This window comes from Echinops telfairi, unplaced genomic scaffold (assembly GCF_000313985.2).
Source record: "Echinops telfairi isolate 266 unplaced genomic scaffold, ASM31398v2 ScPeMD7_7467;HRSCAF=8505_1, whole genome shotgun sequence".
Taxonomy (NCBI): Eukaryota; Metazoa; Chordata; class Mammalia; order Afrosoricida; family Tenrecidae; genus Echinops; species Echinops telfairi.
Window position 1 is genome coordinate 43,890,345 of NW_022111368.1, and position 22,105 is coordinate 43,912,449.

A 22,105-nucleotide genomic window follows, 5' to 3' on the forward strand; every position below is an offset into this window, starting at 1 on the left:
TTCCCCCCTACATCTCCTTCCATAACCCCAAGAAACTTATGATTCAGTCAGTCTCTCTAGCGTCACCTAGCCTGGATTGCTGATAAAGAAAAACATACCAACACAAGGGGAAACGCAAGCAAACAAAAAGCTCAACAACAACAACAACAACAACACATAGAATTCTCAGTTGAAAAGATAACTGAAAATAATAAAAAAGTGGGAGGACCTAATGTCGGGGGTTTAAATGGAGAGAAAATGTTTTGAGAAATGATGTACAAATGCGCTTTACACAATTGATGTGTGTGTGGATTGGGATGACAGTTGTATGAGCCCCTAATAAAATGTTAAAAAAAAAAATAAAGAAAAAAAATAAAAAAGTGGAACAAATATAAAATGGGTTAACATGGAGAACATATGAGATAGTGTGGAGAGGGTGAAGAATATTAATTTTAGCTCTACCTACATTCATCTCCTTTCCAACGCAGTCCGACTGCTAATAAAGCTCTTCACAGCCCTGATCAAGGGTCAGAGGGGATTCGCCAGAGGCTTACTCTAAGTGGGGACACAGCAAATGGATTTTGGACTTTCTCTGTCCACAGCCCAATTTCTTATGTCTTATCTTGTTTTCAACCTTTTGTGGATGAAAGCATAATGTACTTTTTGAATTTGGTTTATTTTGCTTCAAACTCCAAACTCAGCCATCAAATCAAGTTTGACGCATAGGCCTGAGTCGAACTGCCCCTGGGGGCTTGTGAGACTGTAAATCTGTATGGGAGTAGACAGCTTCAAGGTTTCTCCCTCTGATCAGCTGGTGGTTTGCGATTGCTAACCTTGCAACCCGAAGCATAGCCCACTACGCCACCAGGGCTCCTTTATTTTGCTTAGGACCATGGTTATGAGATTTAGCCATGCTGTTGGATTTGGTTGTAATGTATTTCTCCTAATTGGAGAATATTCCAATGTGTAAATGTATCACAACGTAATTATCCATTAAAAAACCCAATCTCACTGCCATGGGATCAATACTGACCCATAGCAAGCTCTATGGGGCTCTGCGACTGCAGCCGCTTACTAGAGAGCCCAGTCTTTCTCCCACGGAGCCGCTGGTGGTGTCCAACTCCCCACCATGCGGCTTGCAGCCCCAGGTGTAACCAGGGCCCCACCAAAGCGCCTAATTCTCCATTACATATTAGTGCATGTTTTAGTTAGTTGTTGCCTTCTGTGTTGAAGATGTTCTGAACATTCCCACATGTTTTTTGGTGGGCTCTCAACCACGTCAGAGTGGAATTGCTGGTTCTAGAATACAAACAGTTAAAAAAACCCGCCCAACATTTTAATGGACTCTCAATTTCACAGTGGAAGATTAAATGTGGTTATATAAACTGTTTCATTTGGTCCTTGGTAGACAGGACGCCTTGAACCCATGTTTAGAAATATAATGCGGGCTTAATAGACCACATGTCGAAGTACTATAAAGGATGTAATCCTTTCTCTACTGCTCCATAATTTAGGTAATTTAATTTATTTCGTATTTGTTTTATATCGTGTTGCAATGAATGACTCTATGCCTTCTTCCTTCTTTGGAAAACTTAGTGTGGGGACCTTCACAGGATGGGTGAGAGGATCACAGGATGTGTGACTGTAGGGTCTGTCCACCATGGAAAGCCGCCGAGGGTCGCTGGAGAGGGGAAGGCAAGGGCAGGGGAGTGAGGCTGGGAAGACAGGGAGTGTCTGGGTTTGGGGCAGGGGTGTCTTAGGATGGTAGGGTGGCATGGAGGATGCTTGCTATAAAAAGTAGTCCATGTTAGGGTGACCGAGTCGCTCCTTAGAAGAGAAACAGAGTCCTCTGAAAAGCAAGGTAGCACAATCACTGAAATCAGCAAGGAGAGAGAAACCACAGGTGCAAGCCATTTCCATTTTTATTCGTTTTCTTTTTCCACAAATATTGGTAGGAAGAGATCCAAGGAGTGGTGGAAGAGGGTACAGTGTGAAGGGGCTGACTGGGAGACTGAAATCAGGCTAGGTGTCTTAGGGGCAAGGGCTAGGCTTAAGGGAGGGAGAGAGTGAGACCAGGCCTGAGGACCAGCCATCGGTGCCTCAGCCATCCTCTCTCGCCCTAACACTCGTTCTTACGGAAGCTCTCCACGTGGGGGGAGGACAGCGTCTTGTGCGTGACCTCGCAGGAGTAGGCATTATGGCTGTTGTAAGTGCTTATAGGTAATGTCAGCACACTACTGAGACTGTAGGTGCTGTCCTTGTTGTCCTGCTCCGTGTAGCTGTTCTTGATGTCGCCTGTCTGAAGGACGCCATCTGCCTTCCACTTCACCTCGACCTCTCTGGGGTAGAACTTATTTAACAAGCACACCATGGAGGCGCTTCCTGTCTGCAGCTGATCCGAAGATGGCGGGAAGATGGAGACTGATGGTTGGGCATTAGATCCTGAGAAAGTAAGCACACGACAGGCTGTTTAAGCAATGCAGGTGTTTTCCATTTGGCGACAGTCACAGAGCATGTAGAGAAAGACATACATACTGGAAGCAACTGCTTATTCTGTAGCATCACACCAGTGAGACTGAGGCACTGGTTTCTAATTGTGATGATTTTTAATTTTTCCTCAGCTTCTCCCTACCCCTTCAAAAAGCTCTATCTTGCTTTGTTTGAACTCTTTGAGGCCCGTCGGAGGACTTCCTTGCATGTTTTCCTGATCTCATCTTTCTTCCAATGGCATTGCCTGCCGGGTGCAATAAGCCCAATAATACCTCAGGCAAAGGACCAGGCCCATTTATTTCATCATTCGACCTCTTAGAGGTGTGAAATCAGAATGGGTCTGGAAGAAGAGGGAGGCAGCAGCGAGAGAAGCCTCTGGTGCCTGCTCATTTCTCAGTCCTTCTGTCAGGACTGCCCACTGATATTCTACTGACCACCTTCCCATTCTTCCCTCTCCTTGCCTTGGTTTGGGGGAGGATCCACTCTGCAGAGCGAGCCCCAGCTCTGAGCCTATGCCGTGAACATGCCAACAGTTCTCCCAACCCTCACCATGGCCTCAAAGTGAAAGCTGCTTAGTCCGATGATCTGTAACCATTTGGGGACAATTTTCCAGCCAGACCAGGAGTGGTGTGATGACCTGCGGTCAACTGTAATCTTGGCCACCTGCTTAGGAGGAACTGGCTAGCTTCAGTTCTGACCTTGAGCAGCTGCCAGGTGGCCCCCAGGAAATCCCGTCTGTGGGGATTCAAGCCTTCTGTGGGACAGGCCTAGTCAATGTACTCTTATTTAATAATAAAATAGCACATTTAGAGTCCTTTGATCAGAGAAGGGAACAGATAAGAGTACAGGTTATTATAAAACTAGCCTCCTTGTTAACCAAGCAGTTCAACATAAGATCATTGAACTTCTTATGAGCATTAAGAGAGAAGAAAATATCAAATCTAACAAGTTATTTTCAGAGAATTGCATAAAAATAGCAAACTGCAATCTTTAGACATTAAGAACCAGGAAACCATTCTAGGAAGACAGCCCTGTCCGCGTGATTTCTTGATAGCCTTATGTCATCCACCCACATTAAATAGTACATCATTAGCACATATTCAGGGAAATTATTTTAATAAATATGATTGCATTTCAATAGCATTTTAAGGGCCCTAAAATATTCATGTCCAGTTGTGCCAAGCCAGAATAATCCTTCCTATGTATCAGTTTTGAAATAAGCTAGAGTAAAGAACAACCCCACATTATTAAATTAGATTAGAGATGAGGGGATTAAAATTATCAGATCAAACATTTTTATAAAATTACAGGATTAAAATTTTAGAACATGCTCATATTAAGTTTTTAGTAAGCACATTTATATATGATGAGAAAGGAAATACTATAATCTTACCAAAGCAGTTAAATGTGTGAAAAATTGAGAACATGGCACAAATTTAACTCTGCATGTCACCCCAGTTATTATATCATCTTGATATTTAATGTAAATCCAATTTTTTAAAAAGTTTACTGCTCCAGTCCAAATGATAAGGTAAATGGCTGACATTAAATCGGATTTTTTGTTTGCTGATGTGGATGTCACCCTACAAGAGTTGTATATATCTTTATTTCTTATTATTCTTTTATTATTTAAATAAGTTTGATGAGGATATGAAATCATTATATATCACTGGAAAAAATAGTTTTCAGGTTTTTATACCTGGGTAAATAACCATCAGGTACCATAACAACAATAAAACATGTAATTAAGAGGATATTCTGATAAAAATGAATTTTCTTTTTGAATGTTCTAATAAATGGGTCTTTTATTTATTTTTGCCCCCATGCAAGTTCAGTACCCACCTTCATTCTACTCCCTTCTTGTTAGTGACATTGTTTGTATCACTGTGCACCAGAAAGGAAGACCGCCGGGCGGAGTTAATGGTACAAGAGATCAGTTGCTGCGGTCCTGGCGGCCAGGTCGCCCAGTGGCGGGAGCGCTGTGGCGGGCCTGTTAGTTAGGGGTTAGTTAAGTCCGCCAAGAAGTCTACAGACCACGTTAGCTGAGCCACGGCCTCTTTGCGTATAAAATCATGGCCAATTATAGCAATAATAACGGACAGGGAGGGGACGTCAACTCCTTAGAGCTTTCCCACTTTGCCACAAGTCCAAGGACATTAAAAAAATGACATTATTTTCTTTTTCTTTCTTTTAAGCCTTTCTTTCAAAGTGGGCTTTGGGGACAATAGTTTGGTTTTTTTTTTAAGCCATACGAAATCATTTCAAGAAACAGTTTATCACTAAAGACAGAAAGATAATCTCAAGCTAAGATTAATGTATTTGAAATCAAGAAAAAAAGATAATTTGTCAATATCATATATCTATCGAATCTATTTTATGGACATTCTACATTGATCTAATCTCTCATATTAGATTGCAAAAATGACATTGCTGCTAATTCTCAATTAAATCTCATCTTCTACAAGGCAGTAGGGAAAGAGGAGGTTTCCTCCTCCTGTAAAGAGTTACAATCTCAAAAACTCACAGGGGCAGTTCTACCCTGTTCTAAAGTGTTGCCATGAATCAGAACCGAATCACTGGCAGTGAGTTTGGTATTTTTCTACATGGTAAAGAGTTAACATTTCTCTAACATTTTTCTATGGCTCTTTACTGCATACTATTAGTTTTTAAAGTTATCTCACAAATGAGTTTATAATATAGGAGAAAACAAAGACTGAGAAATACATTTTTCTACTTTTCTTATCATCTATACTGAGCAAAACTCAGTAAGATATTTGATAAAACTCAACAAAGATGAATTTACTTTTGTGCCTCAGAAACCTAAGGATTCCTTATCGACATTATTTTTCTTTCCTTTGAGCCACTTGATTGAGTCCAATTTAAGCTTTTTGTCTCTACATCTGATAACTCTGGAAATGGAGGTTACATCTGAAATACTTTCAAGTATGCATTTCTCCCAAACCTGCCTCCCAAGCTCACTGCCACTGAGTCCACTCCTACTCAGAGTGGCCCTATGGACTGAGGAGAAACGACCCGCAAGGTTTTCGAGGCTGTAAAACATGATGGGACCAGCAAGCCTCATCTCTTCCCAGCCAAACCTACTTAAACCCCTAATACTCACAATTAGACGCATGATTCAGAAAGCAATAGAAAAATCATTGCTTTTGTTAAGTCTCTCAATAGGTCCCTTTGCTAAGGATGAGCTACAGTATTGGGGGATCATTTTCCCTGCAACAAAACCCGTTTTTGCGGCTAACCTTACTAGACTGACCGAGAGGACACCTGGCCCTCGAGACTAGCTCTTTACTTTTCCTGGAGACAAATTGATTTTCGGAGGATCCCATTTTCTTCAGAATTGATCTCAACTCAGCACACCCCAACCATGAAAGATCCCAAACTTCACAAATCTCAAGAAAAATGTTAGAAAAGAGCATTTACTTTTGATCTCCAGCTTTGAGCTAAGCATGAACTACAGTGAAAACTGTCTCTCCTACTTCACTCCACAGCCCAAACCTTCTTTTGATTCTAACCATACTCTATCGGCTAACCCAGAGAAGAGCCCAGCTTTCCCCCCTTATTCTCCTCATCAAATCCATATACTATCTCTTTGCTCAGCTTTGAACTTGGCAGTTTTTTTTGCCCTTATGGGTCACCAGAAATGGTACATTTAACTGAAATGGCACAAATTCACACAAATGATACAAAGCAGCAACATTTCACAAGTAAAAGAGCAAAAATGTACTTACGTTTGATTTCCATCTTGGTCCCCTGGCCGAAAGTAATGCACAGTGATTTCTCTTAACCTGCCCCTCTACAAAAACCTTTCCTGAGGTGAACAGCCAGCCCCCTTCTCCAGTTCAATTATTTTTACTAGGACATTTTAAAAATTAGCCATCGGATTTCTTTCTCTGTACTTAATCTTGGGATGGAATCTGTTACATCCCTGGCATCTAACTATTGAAAACTCACAGAAAGAAACACAAATCAAGCCACATAGACAGACACACTTAAGAATCAACTGAAAAGAATACTTACGTTTGATCTCCAACTTGGTGCCAGAGCTGAAAGTATATACACATTACTTCCTTTTAGCTTCTTTCTTATACAAAAACTGAGCTTCTCTTTCTGACAGGTGAGCAAGGCTTGCCCGAAAGATACTAGTACGCTCCCCTGTGCATTTCTGAAGCTACCACTTAGAAAAGGCATTCACACCCACTAAGTGAATCCTGTTCTTCATAGAAGGTGTGCAAACCAGTCTCCAGTTTGCCTCCGGGCTTTGTCTTTATCTTGGAGGAGGTCTGTTTAGTTTTGAGCAATCAGCTTATGGATCAGATCATAGTCACAGAGACCAGAAGACACAGACAATAGACGAAGGAGAGTTTAGATTTTACTTACGACTGATTTCCAGCTTGGTCCCACTGCCGAACGTCCACCACAGTGATAGCTCTTCATTGTCGGAGTGTACAAAAACTCTTCTCCCTGAAGGGGAACAGGGCCCTCAACCAGCTGCTGAACCAATTCCCCTTTCAAGCAGGCAAACAAATGGGGGAGTGTGGAGCCATCTCTGAAGAGGCAAAGTGTTGTTTTCTTCGGTGAAATCTAAAATCTTTGCGGACAGTATATTTATGTCTATGACCCGATGGTATTTTTTGTTATCAATTCACCGCAGCTGGCTTGCTTCCCCCTCCTTTCTCTTTTCTTCTTTTTTTTGGAAAGTACACCGAATACAAAATATCCCAAACAAACAAACAAACAAAGAAATTTAAAAAAATCACCACGTCTTCCTACTGTCTGAAAGGAAAGAGTCTTTTGCAAAGGTTAAACCTCACTCAATGTAATTGTGAAACCCTTTTAAGATTCAGTTGAAAATAATGATATCGATATCTTCCTATTTGAATCTGTGCTTCACTATGATGGTGTTTCCAAAAAAAAGAAAAAGAGGCAGATTAAATGTGCATCAAAGCACATATGTTATCGTGAAACATGTCTCAGAAATAAGCTACTGATGACCCGGAACAAATGAAAAGATGAATGGAGTGGAGAAAGAGATTTATTGGACCAAACAATTGTTGGCAGGGGACAGGAGAGATCAGAGGGAACATCTACCCCATCTCTCTCAGTTGATCCACGTCTATGCTGTCTTTGAGTTGCCAAAGAATCATGATATGTCATGGTGTTTCCATAGCAACTCCATCAAGGACACCTAATACTTCATTGTGCTTTTGTAAGACTTCATTTAGTAACATGTTTCCTTCTTAATTTCCCATTTCCACCTTCCGCATACATTGCTCCCCCCACACTAAATTCCTTAAGTTTTTCTGTGGTCTCCAGTTTTTACAAAATACTCCTTATATTTGAAAACATGAGCACCTCATTGAACTTATAAACAACTAATTTCCTTCCAAGACTCAACTTTTGGGTCATCTCTTGTATTATCCCCAACCAGTGCTCAGACTTGTAGAGTAGAGAGGCAGGCCATTGAGCCCACAACATCTACTTGCTCTTATGTGCTGTCAGATTTTTTCTACTCTACTACATTGCGGAACACTTGATGTTCTGTTTGTCATGTATTTGGGAAGCTCAATACAGTGCTCAACAAACATTTAAAGAATGAATAGAGTTGAAAAAAAAGAATAATTAGAAATGAGTAATAAATCATCACTGATAAATTATAGTACTGAATATTGTAATAATACATTTTATAAGAGAAATTGTTAACTATACATTTGGAAAAATTTTGGAAGATTGGAAACATTTCTTGTATTTTGCCATTAGGAACTTAACAACTACCTTGAATAGCAAAAACTAAAGATGAGGAAAGAGAGGAGTCAAACGAGTTAAAGACAAGAGAGAAATTGATAAGTGGAAATTACGTATGCAAAACAAGTGACCAAGGAGGACCTAGCCAACATGGAAACTAACAAGGGATAGAAAGTGGCTTCTTCTGGAGTGATACAAGCAATATCAATTATCATCCCAAACCAAACCTACTGCTACCGAGTCAATCCAAACTCATCACAACCACATAGGACAGAGTAGAACTCTGCGTTTGGATTTCCAAGGCTGTAAATCTTTATGGGAGCAGAAAACCTCATCTTTCTCTCTCAGAGCTGCTGGTGGATTTGAACTACCAATCTTATGGTTACACATACCATCAAGGCTCCTTCTTCACCCATAGAGGCTTGGTTAAATTATAATGACAGAATTATATGGCAAAATTCAATCATATGATGATGTAGGTCTCCATAAAATTACATGGAAAGTGTTTGTGAAAAATCAGGCGACTAAATGGTATGTGTAATGTGATCCCATGATCCCATTAAAATTGGACACCTATGAGTCATATATACACATATCTATAAATACATGCTAATTCCTGAAGGATACACAACAACTTGTTTTCAGTACTTCTACCCTAGGATTACAGGGGTGTGTTGTGGTGGGAGGAGATGCAATGATCATTTTTCTCTTTCTACACTTCTGTATATTGTAGATTATTTGATTATTAGAATCACATGAATACATCATTAATTTTATAGTCTTCACAAAGCATAAAACCATACCTATGTTGAAAAAAGTAAAACCCGACATTGCGTCCTAGAATTCTCGTTCATGTGTTTTAAATATGTATATTTTAAAAGTTAACCACCCATGCACGGGTTTTTTTTGTTGTTGTTAATTCTGTACTTTTCTAGAATCTTTAAATCAAGAGCACAAAAACTATCAGACTTCTTCTAGTTCTTTGGAGGAGAAACTTTTTCAAATGTAAAAGACTTGCGGGCAAAGTAGGGGAAATAGGAAGGAAAAAGATGAGGCTTATCTGTTCCTAACTAAGGAATGGGATCTGATGTAGAGAGTGTAACTGAATGGCTGCTCAAGCGTCAGTTACTAGAAGAGAGAGAGATGACAGAGAAATTGAGAGAGAGAGGGAGACTCTTAATACAATGCACATTGATAAATCAGTTTAAAAACAATTCATAAGGAAAACAGCCTTTCCTACTCTTAAAGATCATTATCTTAAGAGTCATTGTGACAAGAACTATTATTTTATTGATCACAAACGAATGAGGGACTGTGATATTGGATGCAATTTATCGAGCGAGAGTTGAGTTTCTTTAGATGCGTGTGGTTTGCTGTTTGAAGGCAAAGGATAGTTCAGAACCATCAATCAGCGACACTTTGCCGTGATCTGCCATTCTACAATGTGCTCGCGATGGGCATCAATAAGATGGATTGAGGAAAGACAAAGTGTCTGTAAAATACTCAGAGAGATTCCTGGCTTTAATCAAAATAGAACTTTCAGGCAGCATATTCCACCAACTCATCACTGAAGTTGCTTCCCATTTGACTCTCAGCAAAGTCAGATTCTCTGAACAAGTTCTAAACTGCTATCAGAGGAGAGAGACACTCTCAAGGCAACATACATTGATAAATTATTTTGAAAACAGTTATAGGCTTATCAATTTTCCTCATGTCTAAAAATTCAATAAGCACTAGTTTTGCTTTTCATCTGATGCAATTGACTAGACTACTTGGGGAGGTTCCCTTCACATTGTAACACAGTGAATCACCCAGTGTGTCAGGGACACACTTTTGCACAGGTTTCCTCTCAGAAAGGTTTGAAGGACAGCGGTTTTCTTACCTGGCTTTGGAATATTTATATCTGATAATCCATCTTCATATCTGTGGCTCAACATATATATATTCCATGTCATCAGTCATGGTAGTCCAAGGTAGATGACTCTTCTTGCCTACTCAGGATCACAATGTCTGTCATTTAATCCTGATAGGATAGAAGGAAATTCTGAGGTCCACATTCAGTGGTGCTTAGAACACCATCTACTTGTCCTCCATGCTAGGTAGAGCATTAGCAATTGACATCTGATATAAATTCGTAAGGGACAAGGCTGGGTCCTGTTTATCAGAAAGCAGGGAGGCAAAGTAGACCCTTTGAGAAAGAACTGCTTCTTTGTTGCTTCAGAACGTTGCTTGTTTCCACTTCTCTCTGAAGAAAGATGTGCTGGGAGAAGAAAAGTTCTATGCTTGACCATATACGACACGTGCCATAAAGGGCCCACCAATTGGGGCCCACTCTGGAAACTATAGTCTCCTTATTTTGTTTCCAGGAAAACACTCTCAACTGGGAGCCTTCACGTTGCCTCTGACTCCTGGAAAGTCCCTGTGTGCCTGCGTAGCTGTGCTTTATAAAGTTCCGATGACCAAGTTTTCAGATGTCGACCCCCAATCCTTTCTTCCGAGGTTTTGCTGGGTGGGTTTGAACTTCCAGTCTTTCAGTTAGCAGTGACTGCATTAACCAGATGCACCACGCAGGGACTCCAAAAAGCCAGTGGCTGCAAGTTTATGGTTACTTGCTTGAGTGAAAGAGAAAACAGTATCTTTGCCAGGTCTTTTAAACTGGGAGGAGCTCAGTCACTGACATTTACATGTTGAGAGTTGTGGTTTCCTGCACTTTTCACACAGTGATTCTGGATTGAGTGGTAAGCTCTATTAAAAAAAAAACACTTTGGCAATGACACAGCTGACAAGGGACTAGTCTCTAAAATCTATAGACACTGCAAGATCTCAATAAGAAAGAAAATGAATAATTCACTTCAAAAATTGCCAAACAGTTCACCAAAATGACATCAAAAATGGCTAACAAACGTGACAAAATGCTCAAGTCATTAGCTATCTGAAAGCAAATCAAAACAGTGATGAGATATCACCGTACACTGTTGACAGTCCATTAAACAAAACAAAACATGAAACAACAAATGCTGAAGAGGGTGCAGAGAGATTAGAACTCTTATACTCTTTTGGTGGGTCTGTAAATATGTAAAACCATTGTAGAAAGCAACATGGTGCTACTTCCTGAAAAATGACGATGAGACCACAGAACACCTCATGACATGGCTGGACTTGGAAATCATTATGTTGAGTGGCGTTAGTCAATCAATCATAAAAGGACAAATATTGCATGGTTCCAATCTTATAAGGGTGAAACCCAGGACAAAGACTTGCATGTCAAAGGGAATCAACTTTGGAGGTTTCCAAGGCATGGAGAGCAAAGGTGGGAAGATGGAGCAAGAGACTAGAGGGTTGAGAGGTTTTGACTTGTGTGAAAGGGAGGATAGAGGACCAGAAGAAGGAAAAGCGAAATGGGGAGGGGGCATCAAGTAGAAAATGGAAAGGGGGATGCTGATGAGTGGTTTGAGCTGTTGAATGCAGAGTTTATGGTCTGACAGGTAACATTCATTAAAACAAATTCTGGTTGGTTCTTCACAGGTGTTTTCTTCTTCCTTTTAAAATAGCATCGCATTTTATTAGTATCCAATATGAACAGAAATGAATAGAATATTCACGAATAGTATATTTATATTTAATTCTTATATCTTTATAATTGGTTATAAAACATGAGTGCTTAGAGGACCACAAGAGGATGCTATTATAAAACACTTTAAAGGGAAATTATTTTTGGCATTTCCACAGAGAGGAACATGTTCATTGATGATCAGACTCTCTTAGAATTTATACTGTTGCAGCTTTATCAATAAAATGATCACTTTTTAAACAAGCAGCCATTTAGGTCAGAAACAACAAAGTCCTCATGGAAGAAGCACACCAGCCTGTGTGCTCACGAGGTGGCGAAGGGATCAGTTATCAGGCATCAAAGAACAAAAAGTCACATCATTGTGTGCTCACCTCCCTGATACAACCGCTGAAGACAAATGGGTGCATAAGCAAATGTAGCGAAGAAAGCTGATGGTGCCTGGCTATCAAAAGATAGAGCGTCTGGGGTCTTAAAGGTTTGAAAGTAAACAAGCGGCCATCTAGCTCAAAAGCAACAAAGCCCACACGGAAGAAGCACACCAACCTGTGTGATCATGAGGTTTCAAAGGGATCAGGTATCAAGCATCATCAGAACAAAAAAATCATATCATTGTGAATTGGGGTGCGGGGAGTGTGGAGTGGCCACCCAAAGCCCATTTGTAGGCCACTGGACATCCCCTTACAGAAAAGTCTCTGGGAGGAGTTGAGCCAGTCAGGGTGCGATGTAGCAATGATGAAACATACAACTTTCCTCTAGTTCCTAATTGCTTCCTCCTCACCCACTGTCATGATCCCAATTCTATCTTACAAATCTGGCTAGACTAGAGGATATGCACTGGTACAGATGGGAACTGGAAACCCAGGGAATCCAGGGCGGATGATCCCTTCAGGACCAGTGGTGTGAGTGGCGATACTGGGAGGGTGGAGGGAGAGTAGGTTGGAAAGGGGGAACCAATTACAAGGATCTATATATAACCTCTTCCCTGGGGGATGGACAACAGAAAAGTGGGTGAAGGGAGACGTCAGACAGTGCAAGATATGACAAGATAATAATTTATAAATTATCAAGGGTTCATGAGGGAGACGGGAGCGGGGAGTGAGTGGGGAAAATGAAGAGCTGATGCCAGGGGCTTAGATGGAGAGCAAATGTTTTGAGAATGATGAGGGGGCAATGGATGTACAAATGTGCTTTACAAAATTGATGTATGTATGGATTGTGATAAGAGTTGTACGAACCCCTAATAAAATGATTAAAAAAAGAATAATAACACATTACTATGAAAGACTGAAAACCTAAAAGAAGTTGACAAATTTCTACAAACACAGCATATTCCCAAACTAATGCAGACTGAGGTAGAAAACCTCAAAAGACCCCTAACAAAAGAAAAAATAGATCAGGTCATTAGATAACTTACAACCTCCCCCCTCCCCCAAATATACAGGACCAGATGGCTTTATTGGGATATTCTACCAAATATTCAGAGAAGAGCCAACAGAAAGTCTACAGAGAACATACACAAGGGCAGCAAACTCCCAAACTGATTTTATGACGCAAACATAAGCCTGATACCTAAACCAGACAAAGACACTACAAAAATAGAAAACTACAGACCAATATCCCTTATGAATGCAGATGCCAAAAATTCTCAATGAAATATTGGTCAATAGAATCCAATACTATATATTCAAAACAAAACAACAAAACAAACAAAAAAACCCCCGACAAGCAAAAAACCCCACAACTAAGTCCACAGTCATCAAATGGAATTCATATCAAGTATGTGAGGATCTGACAACGCTTTTAAGGTTGGACATCAAATAAGGAAGATTGAAGAATTGATGCATCGGAATTGTCGTGCTTGAGAAGAATATGGAAAGTATCACGAACTGCTAAAAGGACACACCTATCTTTCTAGGAAGAAGTACGGCCAGAGTGCTCCTTGGAGGCATGGGTGACAAGACTTCCTATTACATGCTTTGGACATAGTGCTGGGAGAGACTCATGTCTGCAAAGGACGTCATGCTTGGTAGAACGGAGGGTAGAAAAGGAGAGGAAGACCCTCCAGGAGAGGGAATGACACCATAGCTGCACCAATGGACTCCAGCAGAGGAACAATCGTCAGCAGGGTTCAGGACCGGGCGTGTTTCGTGGTCTTGTGCAGAGGGTGCTGTGGTGCAGAGGGTGCTGTGGTGCAGAGGGTGCTGTTGTGCTGTGGTGCATAGGGTTGCTATGGCTCAGAGCTGACTCAATGGCAGCTAACAAAACATGCAAAGATGGTTCAGCTTTAGAAACACAATCAATGTAATCCACCATATGAACAAAACAAAACAAAAAGAACTGCACGATCCTATCAATTGATGCACAAAAGGCATTTGACAATGTCCAACACCCATTTCTAGTGAAAAAACATCCATCAAAATAGGAACAGAAGAGAAATTGCTCAGGACAATAAAGGCCATACATGTAAAACCAATGGCCAGCATTTTCTTCAACGGGGAAAACTTGAAAATATTCCCCCTACAAATGGGAATCAGACAAAGATACCCCTTGTCACCATTCTTATTCAACATTGTGCTGGAAGTCTTAGCCAGAATCAGTAGACAACAAAAAGAAATCAAAGGAATATAGATTGGTAAAGAAGTGAAATGCTCACTATTTGTAGATTTTATAGGTAGAAAACTTAAGATTTGACAAAAATACTGTTGGAAAAAATTGAGAGATTCTGAAATGTAGCAAGACACAATATTAACACACAAAACCCAACAGATTCCTGTATACTAACAAAGTGAACGCTGCACAAGAAATAAATAAAATAATACCATTTACAATAGCCACACAAAAGATGAAATCTTAGGAATAACCCTAAGTAGAGAAACTAAAGATTTGTGCAAAGAAAACTACATAACTACATCATGGATAGGAAGGGTTAACATTGCAAAAATGTCAACATTTCCCCAAACAATCTGTAAATACAATGCAATTCCAATCCAGATCTCAACTTCATTCTTTAAAGAAATGGAAAGACTAATGACTAACCGTACATGGAGAGAGAAGAAACCCTGGGTAAGCGAAGAACTCCAGAAGAAGAGCAAATAGAAAACGTCTTACTACCTGACCTCAAAGCCTTCTACATAGACACGGTAGTTAAAGCAGTCTGCTCCCTGTGCAATGAGCAACCCACGGGACAGAATCGAAAACCCAGAAATGAATTCATCCACCTACAGACAACTTCTCTTTGACAAAGGACCAAAAAACACTGAAGGGGAGAGAGATAAGCCTCTTAGACAAATAGTGCTGTACTATTGGATTTGCAGAAGAATAAAACAGGACCTATACCTCATCCTATGCACAAGACAAACTCAAGATGGATCAAAGACCTAAATATAAATCCCAAAGCTATGAAAATCATCAGTGAGAGTTTAAGGACAAACTTAAAGGCCCCGTTGCTGTCCGTAGTTACTAGCAAACTTAACAAAGGAAGCACATACGGTAGAAAAGAAAAAAAATGGATGACAGACCTACTAAAAATCAGACACTTGGTCCAGATAAGTGCTCATGACACACAGAATCCAGGTCAGATAAACCCTTCAGGAAGAGAATTGGGAGTAGTGATACCAGGAGGGTAAGAAGAAGGTGGGGGTGGGGGGAGAGGCAGGGGGAACTGAGCACAATGATTGATGCGTAATCCCCACCTCCCCACCCCCACAAGGGGGACGAACAACAGAAACGTGGGTGAAGGGAGACAGCGGTCTGTGTAAGACATGAAAACAATAATAATTTATAAGTTACCAAGAGGTCATGAGGGGAGGAGGGAGGGAAAAAGGAGGAGTTGATACCAAGGGCTCAAATAGAAAGTAAATGTTTAGAAAAAGATGATGGCAACATATGTACCAATATGCTTGAAACACATGACGTATGGATTGTTGTAAGAGTTATAAGAGCCCCTAATAAAATGATTTTATAAAAGGCTTATGTGTATCCAAAGACTTTATCAAAAGAATAGAAGGAGAACCCAATGACTGCTAAAAAATCTTTAGCAACCTGCAAGACCCCAATTAAAATCACCCACCAAAATATCCAATTAAAAAGTGGACAAACATGGGGAAATTTTTTCTTATAAATTTTCAAGGGTTCATGAGGGAGGGAGGGTGGAGAGGGGGGGAATGAGGAAAGTAACATGGCTCAATTAGAAAGAAAATGTTTTGAGAATGATGATGGCAACATATATACAAATGTGCTGGACACAGTGGATGTATGTATGGATTGTGATAAGAACTGTACAAACCCCCAATAAAAAGATTTTTTAAAAACATGGACAAAAGATATGCACAGGCAGTTCACCAAAAAATGGCATCCAAATGCCTAAAGAACATATGAAAAAATGCCCAAGATCATTAGCTACTTGGGAGATTAAAAATAAGAAAAAAGATGTCATCTTACACAGACAATGGCAGCTCGATTAAAAAAAATCCCCAAACAATAAATGTTGAAGAGGGTACAAAGAGATGAGAAATCTCATACACCACTGGTGGGACTGGAAATATTTCTGCTCGATATGTATCCTGAAGAAGTTAGATCCACAGCACAAACGGTCACACGCACTGTCATTTTCATCACAGTACTGTTCGTAATAGCATGGAATTGGTAACAGCCCAAAAGCCCCGCAGGAGAAGAATGAATAAAGAAATGTGGTACGGACAACATGGAATACTATGCATTACTAAAAATAATGATAAAACTATGAAGCATGCAGATCATTGTAGTGAGTGAAGTTAGTCAGTCACAGAAGCAAAAAGACAAATATCATATGGGATCCCTCTTACAAGGATAAACACCAACACAAAGACTTACACCCTTTGGATGGTCCCAAGGAAGAGAAGGCAGTGGTGGGAAGATGAAGCAATGCGCTGGAAGGTTGACCGGTATTAACCCGAGTGTAAGTAGGGTGGGGAATTGAGATCCACAGGAAAAAGAAGAGCAATTATGGGTGGGGGGTATATGAAACCCAGGGGACCCTAGCCAAAAGGACTGCGGAGGGGCGGGGGGAGGACAGGATACAGTGGGTGGTGATGAGGGGTTTGACTTGTTGAATGTCCAGTTGATGGTCTGTAATGGGAATCCCACACCTAATTCACAATAAAAATTTCATTAAAAAACAAAGACCTAAAATGAGCTGCATTAGGTAAATATGTTGCACAAGACCTCCTTAAAATATTGAAAAGCAAGGATGTTACTTTGAGGACTAAGGTGCGGCTGACCCAAGCCATGGCATTTTCAGTTGCCTGATACGCATGTGAAAGTTGGACATTGAATCAGGAAGACTGAAGAACAGATGCATTTGAATTGTGGGGCTGGAGAAGAATATTGAAAGCACCACGGAGTGCTAAAAGGACAAACTGATCTGTCTTAGAAGAAGTTTGGTTAGAGTGCTCTTTAGAAACAGGGATGGTGAGAATTTGTCTTACATACTTCGGACCTGTTGTCAGGACAGACCAGTCCCTGCAGAAAGACATCATATCTGATAAAGTAGAGGGGCAGCAAAAACTAGGAAGGCCCTCAAGGAGGTGGATTGGCGCTGTGCCTGCAACAATGGGCTGAGGCACAGGACCAGTGTGAGGGTGGTGCGGGATCCTGCAGTGTTTCATTCGGTTGTGCATAAGGTTGCTATGGGTTGGAGCCGACTGGAAAGCACCTAACTGCAACCACAATTTGCCCTGGCGGATTCTTTCTGTAGTTGAACTACAAGTGGCATAGCTTCCAGCATCCTATAAGCTTAAAGATGATGGGAAGCTCAACCATTCAAAGATGAAGGTGATGTACGTCGAGCCAGGCATTGATTTCTGCTACACCACGGGTCAACACGAGTCGGAGCCAACTCGACGCCACTAAGACAGCAAACTGTACATTTTTTGGAACCTGGACTTTGACTGTAAAACTTACTGTAAAAACCCTGTTTAGAGACTATCCAGGATATATCAACAGAAAATTAAAACAAACAAACAAACAAACAAACAAACAAACCACCTTACCATGTCGCTGTGCTGGATATCTTTATGTTAGATGCCGTCAAGTGCGCACAAACGCAGAGCCGCCCATGTACAACTGCCCCGCCCTGCACCCTCCTCACAACCACGGCTATGCTGGGGCCCATGGCTGAGGAAACCACTCTTAATTTTGTTATATACTAATCCTACTGGTGTGACTTTAAAAAAAGGTCTTTTATCAGTTAGCAATGTACTATAGTTCTTAGAAGAAAAAATATACCAATGTCTGTGTTTCGCTTCAAAATATCCTCGTGTTTGTGTGTGTGTGAGAGAGAGAGAAGGGGAGAGGGAGAAACAGTAGATTGGAGAAAGTTAACATTAGATCAGCAAAATACTAGTTGCTCATTGTACTATTTTATCTTTCTTTGTATTGGTTGCATAGTTCCCTGTGTGACTCACCACACCCAGGGCACAGTCACGGCACAGTTCTGAAGTTCGGTCAGCAGGTGGGGCTGTGGTATAAACGAAAATAGAGACCCTGTAGGCCCGAGTAGATGGACTTCGGAGGGCTTCCAAAGCTGTAATCATTACAGAAGCAGACTGTGGAGAAGCTGCTCGGTCCAGTTGCTGACCTATGTCGGTCGCAGAGCATGTACCCACCCTGCTCTAGAGCTTCCTATGGGCTTTTGTTAGATCACTGAGATTTCCAGGGAGCAAAAACAGTGAGACCGTAAGCCATTGGGATTTATTGCTTTCAGACAAATAAATAAAATCAGAGCTCCAGTAGCACAACAGTTAATTGCTGGGTTGCTAACTGGAAAGTTGGCAGTCAAACCACTCAGTGGTTTTGTAGCGATTACAGCCCAGAAAATGATGTGGAATAGTTCTACTCTGTCACGTGGAATTGCTATGCGTCCTTTCTCCACCCAGCTGCAACAGACAAAGGGTAAGATTTACAGAGTAAAGGACCTTTATGGAGACATTTAAAATTAATTTTAAAATTTGTAAGTGATTTATCAAAGCTTTGTAGAGATTTTGGCTATAGAAGTAAAATAAGCCAAATTCCATAAACCGATCTATACAAACTTATTACAATTGAATTTATCTATCTATCTATCTATCTATCTATCTATCTATCTATCTATCTATCTATCTATCTATCTATCATGTGTCTATCTATCTAATCTATCTACCTATCTGTTATTGTTCATCCATCTCATCTATCGATCTGTATGATAACCTGGGTAGTGGAAATGTATATGTGTATGAAGAGGCCCAGGTGGCACATTGGCTTAGTGCTTGACAGCTAATGGAACCAGGTTCAAACACACTGGCTACTCTTCCGGAGAAAGATGTGACCATCCGCTCCTGTAAAGAGCACAGTTTCAGAAGTGCTATGGGGCAGTTCTATCCTCTCCTATAGGTTTCTATAAGTGGTATTAATAGCAATGGTTTTGATATATATGTATTACATATACTGTATTCGATGTTGCATATGTGTATTATATATGTATTCCATATGTGATTTTAACAATGTTTTTGGACTTTACTTAACAAATTTCTATTGTGAATTTTCCCCCAAATGACTCTGGAGTTCTCTTAACTACTGTTTTCAGTTCGGTGAGATTCAAGCTATAGGAAGAATTGCATATCTTAAGAGATTTTATGGCTATAACAGCAACGTTTTATAGATGAGTGAACATTTCATCAACCAATAATTATACTTTAACTGAGATTAACTGAGTGATCTCAAATAGCTCTCAGAAGCCTCGGTGGAAGGCGATGCACAGAAAACAGTAAGAGCCTGTCCCTGTACCAGCCCTTTCTTGTTGCCTATTGTGGACAAATTTCTTATTCTTTTTGAACCAAAAATTGCTATTAAAAATTTATAATGAGAGCATTATCATAAAATAAGTAAAATTTGAAAACCAATAAGAAAGACCTACTTTCCTTTCTCATCACGTCACCCTGGCTCTAATATTTGTGTACAAGTTACTCTACAAATCTGCGTAGAAGATAGTCTCTTTCTCTAAAAGAATGATTAGAATTTACGATGAAATTAGAAAAAATAGCAATGAGAAAAGAAGAACCATATTGAGAGTCATAAAAATAAAAACAGGTTGTTTATTTCAAAAGAGAAAAGGAAAGGAAGATAAATTGGATTTTATAAAAGTTAGAAACTTCTTATCTTTAAAAGATATTACTAAGAAAAAGAAAACAGAAAATCTTAATACAAGATAAGTATGATAGAAAAATCCAGTGTTCAATGCATCAAATCTGTTCTTGAGATGTTCTTGAAAGTCAGGTGGGATAGATTCAAGGTCATATTTTGGCTCCTGTGGATTTGCTTCAATTTTCTTCAGTGTTATACTGAACTGTTACACAAGCAATTGATGGTCTGTCCCACAGTTAGTCCCTGGTCTGACTTTAGCTGTTCATATTAAGTTTCTCCATTGAGTCTAATATCAGAGGACCAGACAATAGAGGTGTGATGATGTCTGAATCCCTTGTGTATTTGCTTGACTGCACATGGCAGGCGATGGGCCAGAGGGTGGCTTGAGATCATGGGAAGACTATTAGGAATCAAGTCTGATAAGCTATGTAACTCATGTTTTTTGCATATTACTTTTCTGAATCTCTGCTTCCATCTTATGGAACTAAATGTAAAATGAAAGTATTTGAACAAAATAGTTATGAGGTTCTTTCTCACATAAATATTCGGAGGTGCTTTGAAAGTGAAAACTGATGATGATGTCGTGTGTGAACACGACTAGCAGGGGGCAGCAAATGTCTATTCTTTTAAAGTATTTTGTTCTGAGATTATACACAGCAAAACATTTGTGGTGGCTTCAAAAAGTTTGTGGAAAAATGGGAGGAAAAGATAATGAAAGTTTTCCATGAAATTTTAAAGCCCCCTATGAACTAATTCAACAGTTTCTTTTGTATGCATAATTCAGTGCCATTGATTACATTCTTTAACTAGTGAAATCATTCTCACTCTTTTTCTGAGTGTTTCCTCCTCCATGAATAGACACTTGCTTCCCGTAAGCTTCTTTTCAAATCCTGAAAAGGGCTGCAATCTGTGTGATTCCTTGCAGCTAGAGTTTTAGAGAGTACAATGCTCAGGGCAGGCCATTTTGATTGGTTAACTGGAAGTCTTCGTTGCTTTTAAGAAAACTCTGGGGGATAATTTGGAGTAATGTTTAAAGACGGTTTCAAAGCATTCGTTTCAGGGGTTCATCCAGGATCCATGGTTTCAGAAAGTCCATGAGATTTTGCATTTCTATTTTGATTTTTTCCTCTTTTGATCGAAATTCTTCTGGACAATCATTGATCAAAATATTCCGTAATGGCAGCCAAGTCCCATCAAATGATTTTGGTTTCATGGCAAAGGAAGCATCTCTTCAAAGAGGCAGCTCGTCACACAACCCATATCCTCCTCCCCTTCCTGGTTCTCCTTCTTCCTCTGCTGCTACAGGCGAATAGAGAGCAATTGTGCCTTGGACCACCAATGGAAAGCTTTGAAGAGCACATCATGATGCAACAACCCTAAAGGTAGAACAGAAGCATTAAACACAGTATTAGGCCAACTGGGTTGTCCCATGAAACCATGGCCATAATTTCCAAATGAAGAAATCAACCCCCCCCAAAATCATTTTATTAGGGGCTCATACAACTCTTTTCACAATCCATACAGACATCAATTGTGTAAAGCACATTTGTACATTCATGGCCCTCATCATTCTCAAAACATTTCCTCTCCACCTAAGCCCCTGGCATCAGCTCCTCATTTTTTCCCCCACCTTCTGCTCTTCCCCTTTCCTCATGCACCCTTGATAATTTATAAAGTATTATTTTGTCATATCTTGCCCTGTCCGACGTCTCCCTTCACCCACTTTTCTGTTGTCCGTCCCCCAGGGAGGAGGTCACATGTAGATCCTGTAATCGATTCCCCCTTTCTACCCCACCTTCCCTCCACGCTCCTGGTATCGCCACTCTCACTGGTCCTGAGGGTTCATCTGTCCTGTCCTTGTGTTTCCAGCTCCTATCTGTACCAGTGTACATCCTCTGGTCTATCCGGATTTGTAAGGTAGAATTGGGGTCATGATAGTGGAGGGGAGGAAGCATTAAAGAACTAGAGGAAAGTTGTATGTTTCATCCTTGCTACACAGCACCCTGACTGGCTTGTCTTCTCCCTGGACCCTTCTGTAAGGGGATGTCCACTTGCCTACAGATGGGCTTTGGGTCCCACTCTACAGTTCCCCTCATTCACAATGATATGATTTTTTGTTCTTTGATTCCTGATACCTGATCCCATTGA

General features: G+C 40.4%; 1 gene segment (V, D, J or C); it reads right to left on the reverse strand.

The window, feature by feature from the left end:
- Positions 1–1,895: 1,895 nt before the first annotated feature.
- The window catches only part of LOC101646594, a 288,451-nt gene continuing 268,241 nt past the window's right edge, over positions 1,896–22,105 (reverse strand). Inside the window, 2 exon segments of the V gene segment in view lie at positions 1,896–2,421; positions 6,505–6,530. Of these exon segments, the coding sequence occupies positions 2,099–2,421; positions 6,505–6,530 (349 nt within the window).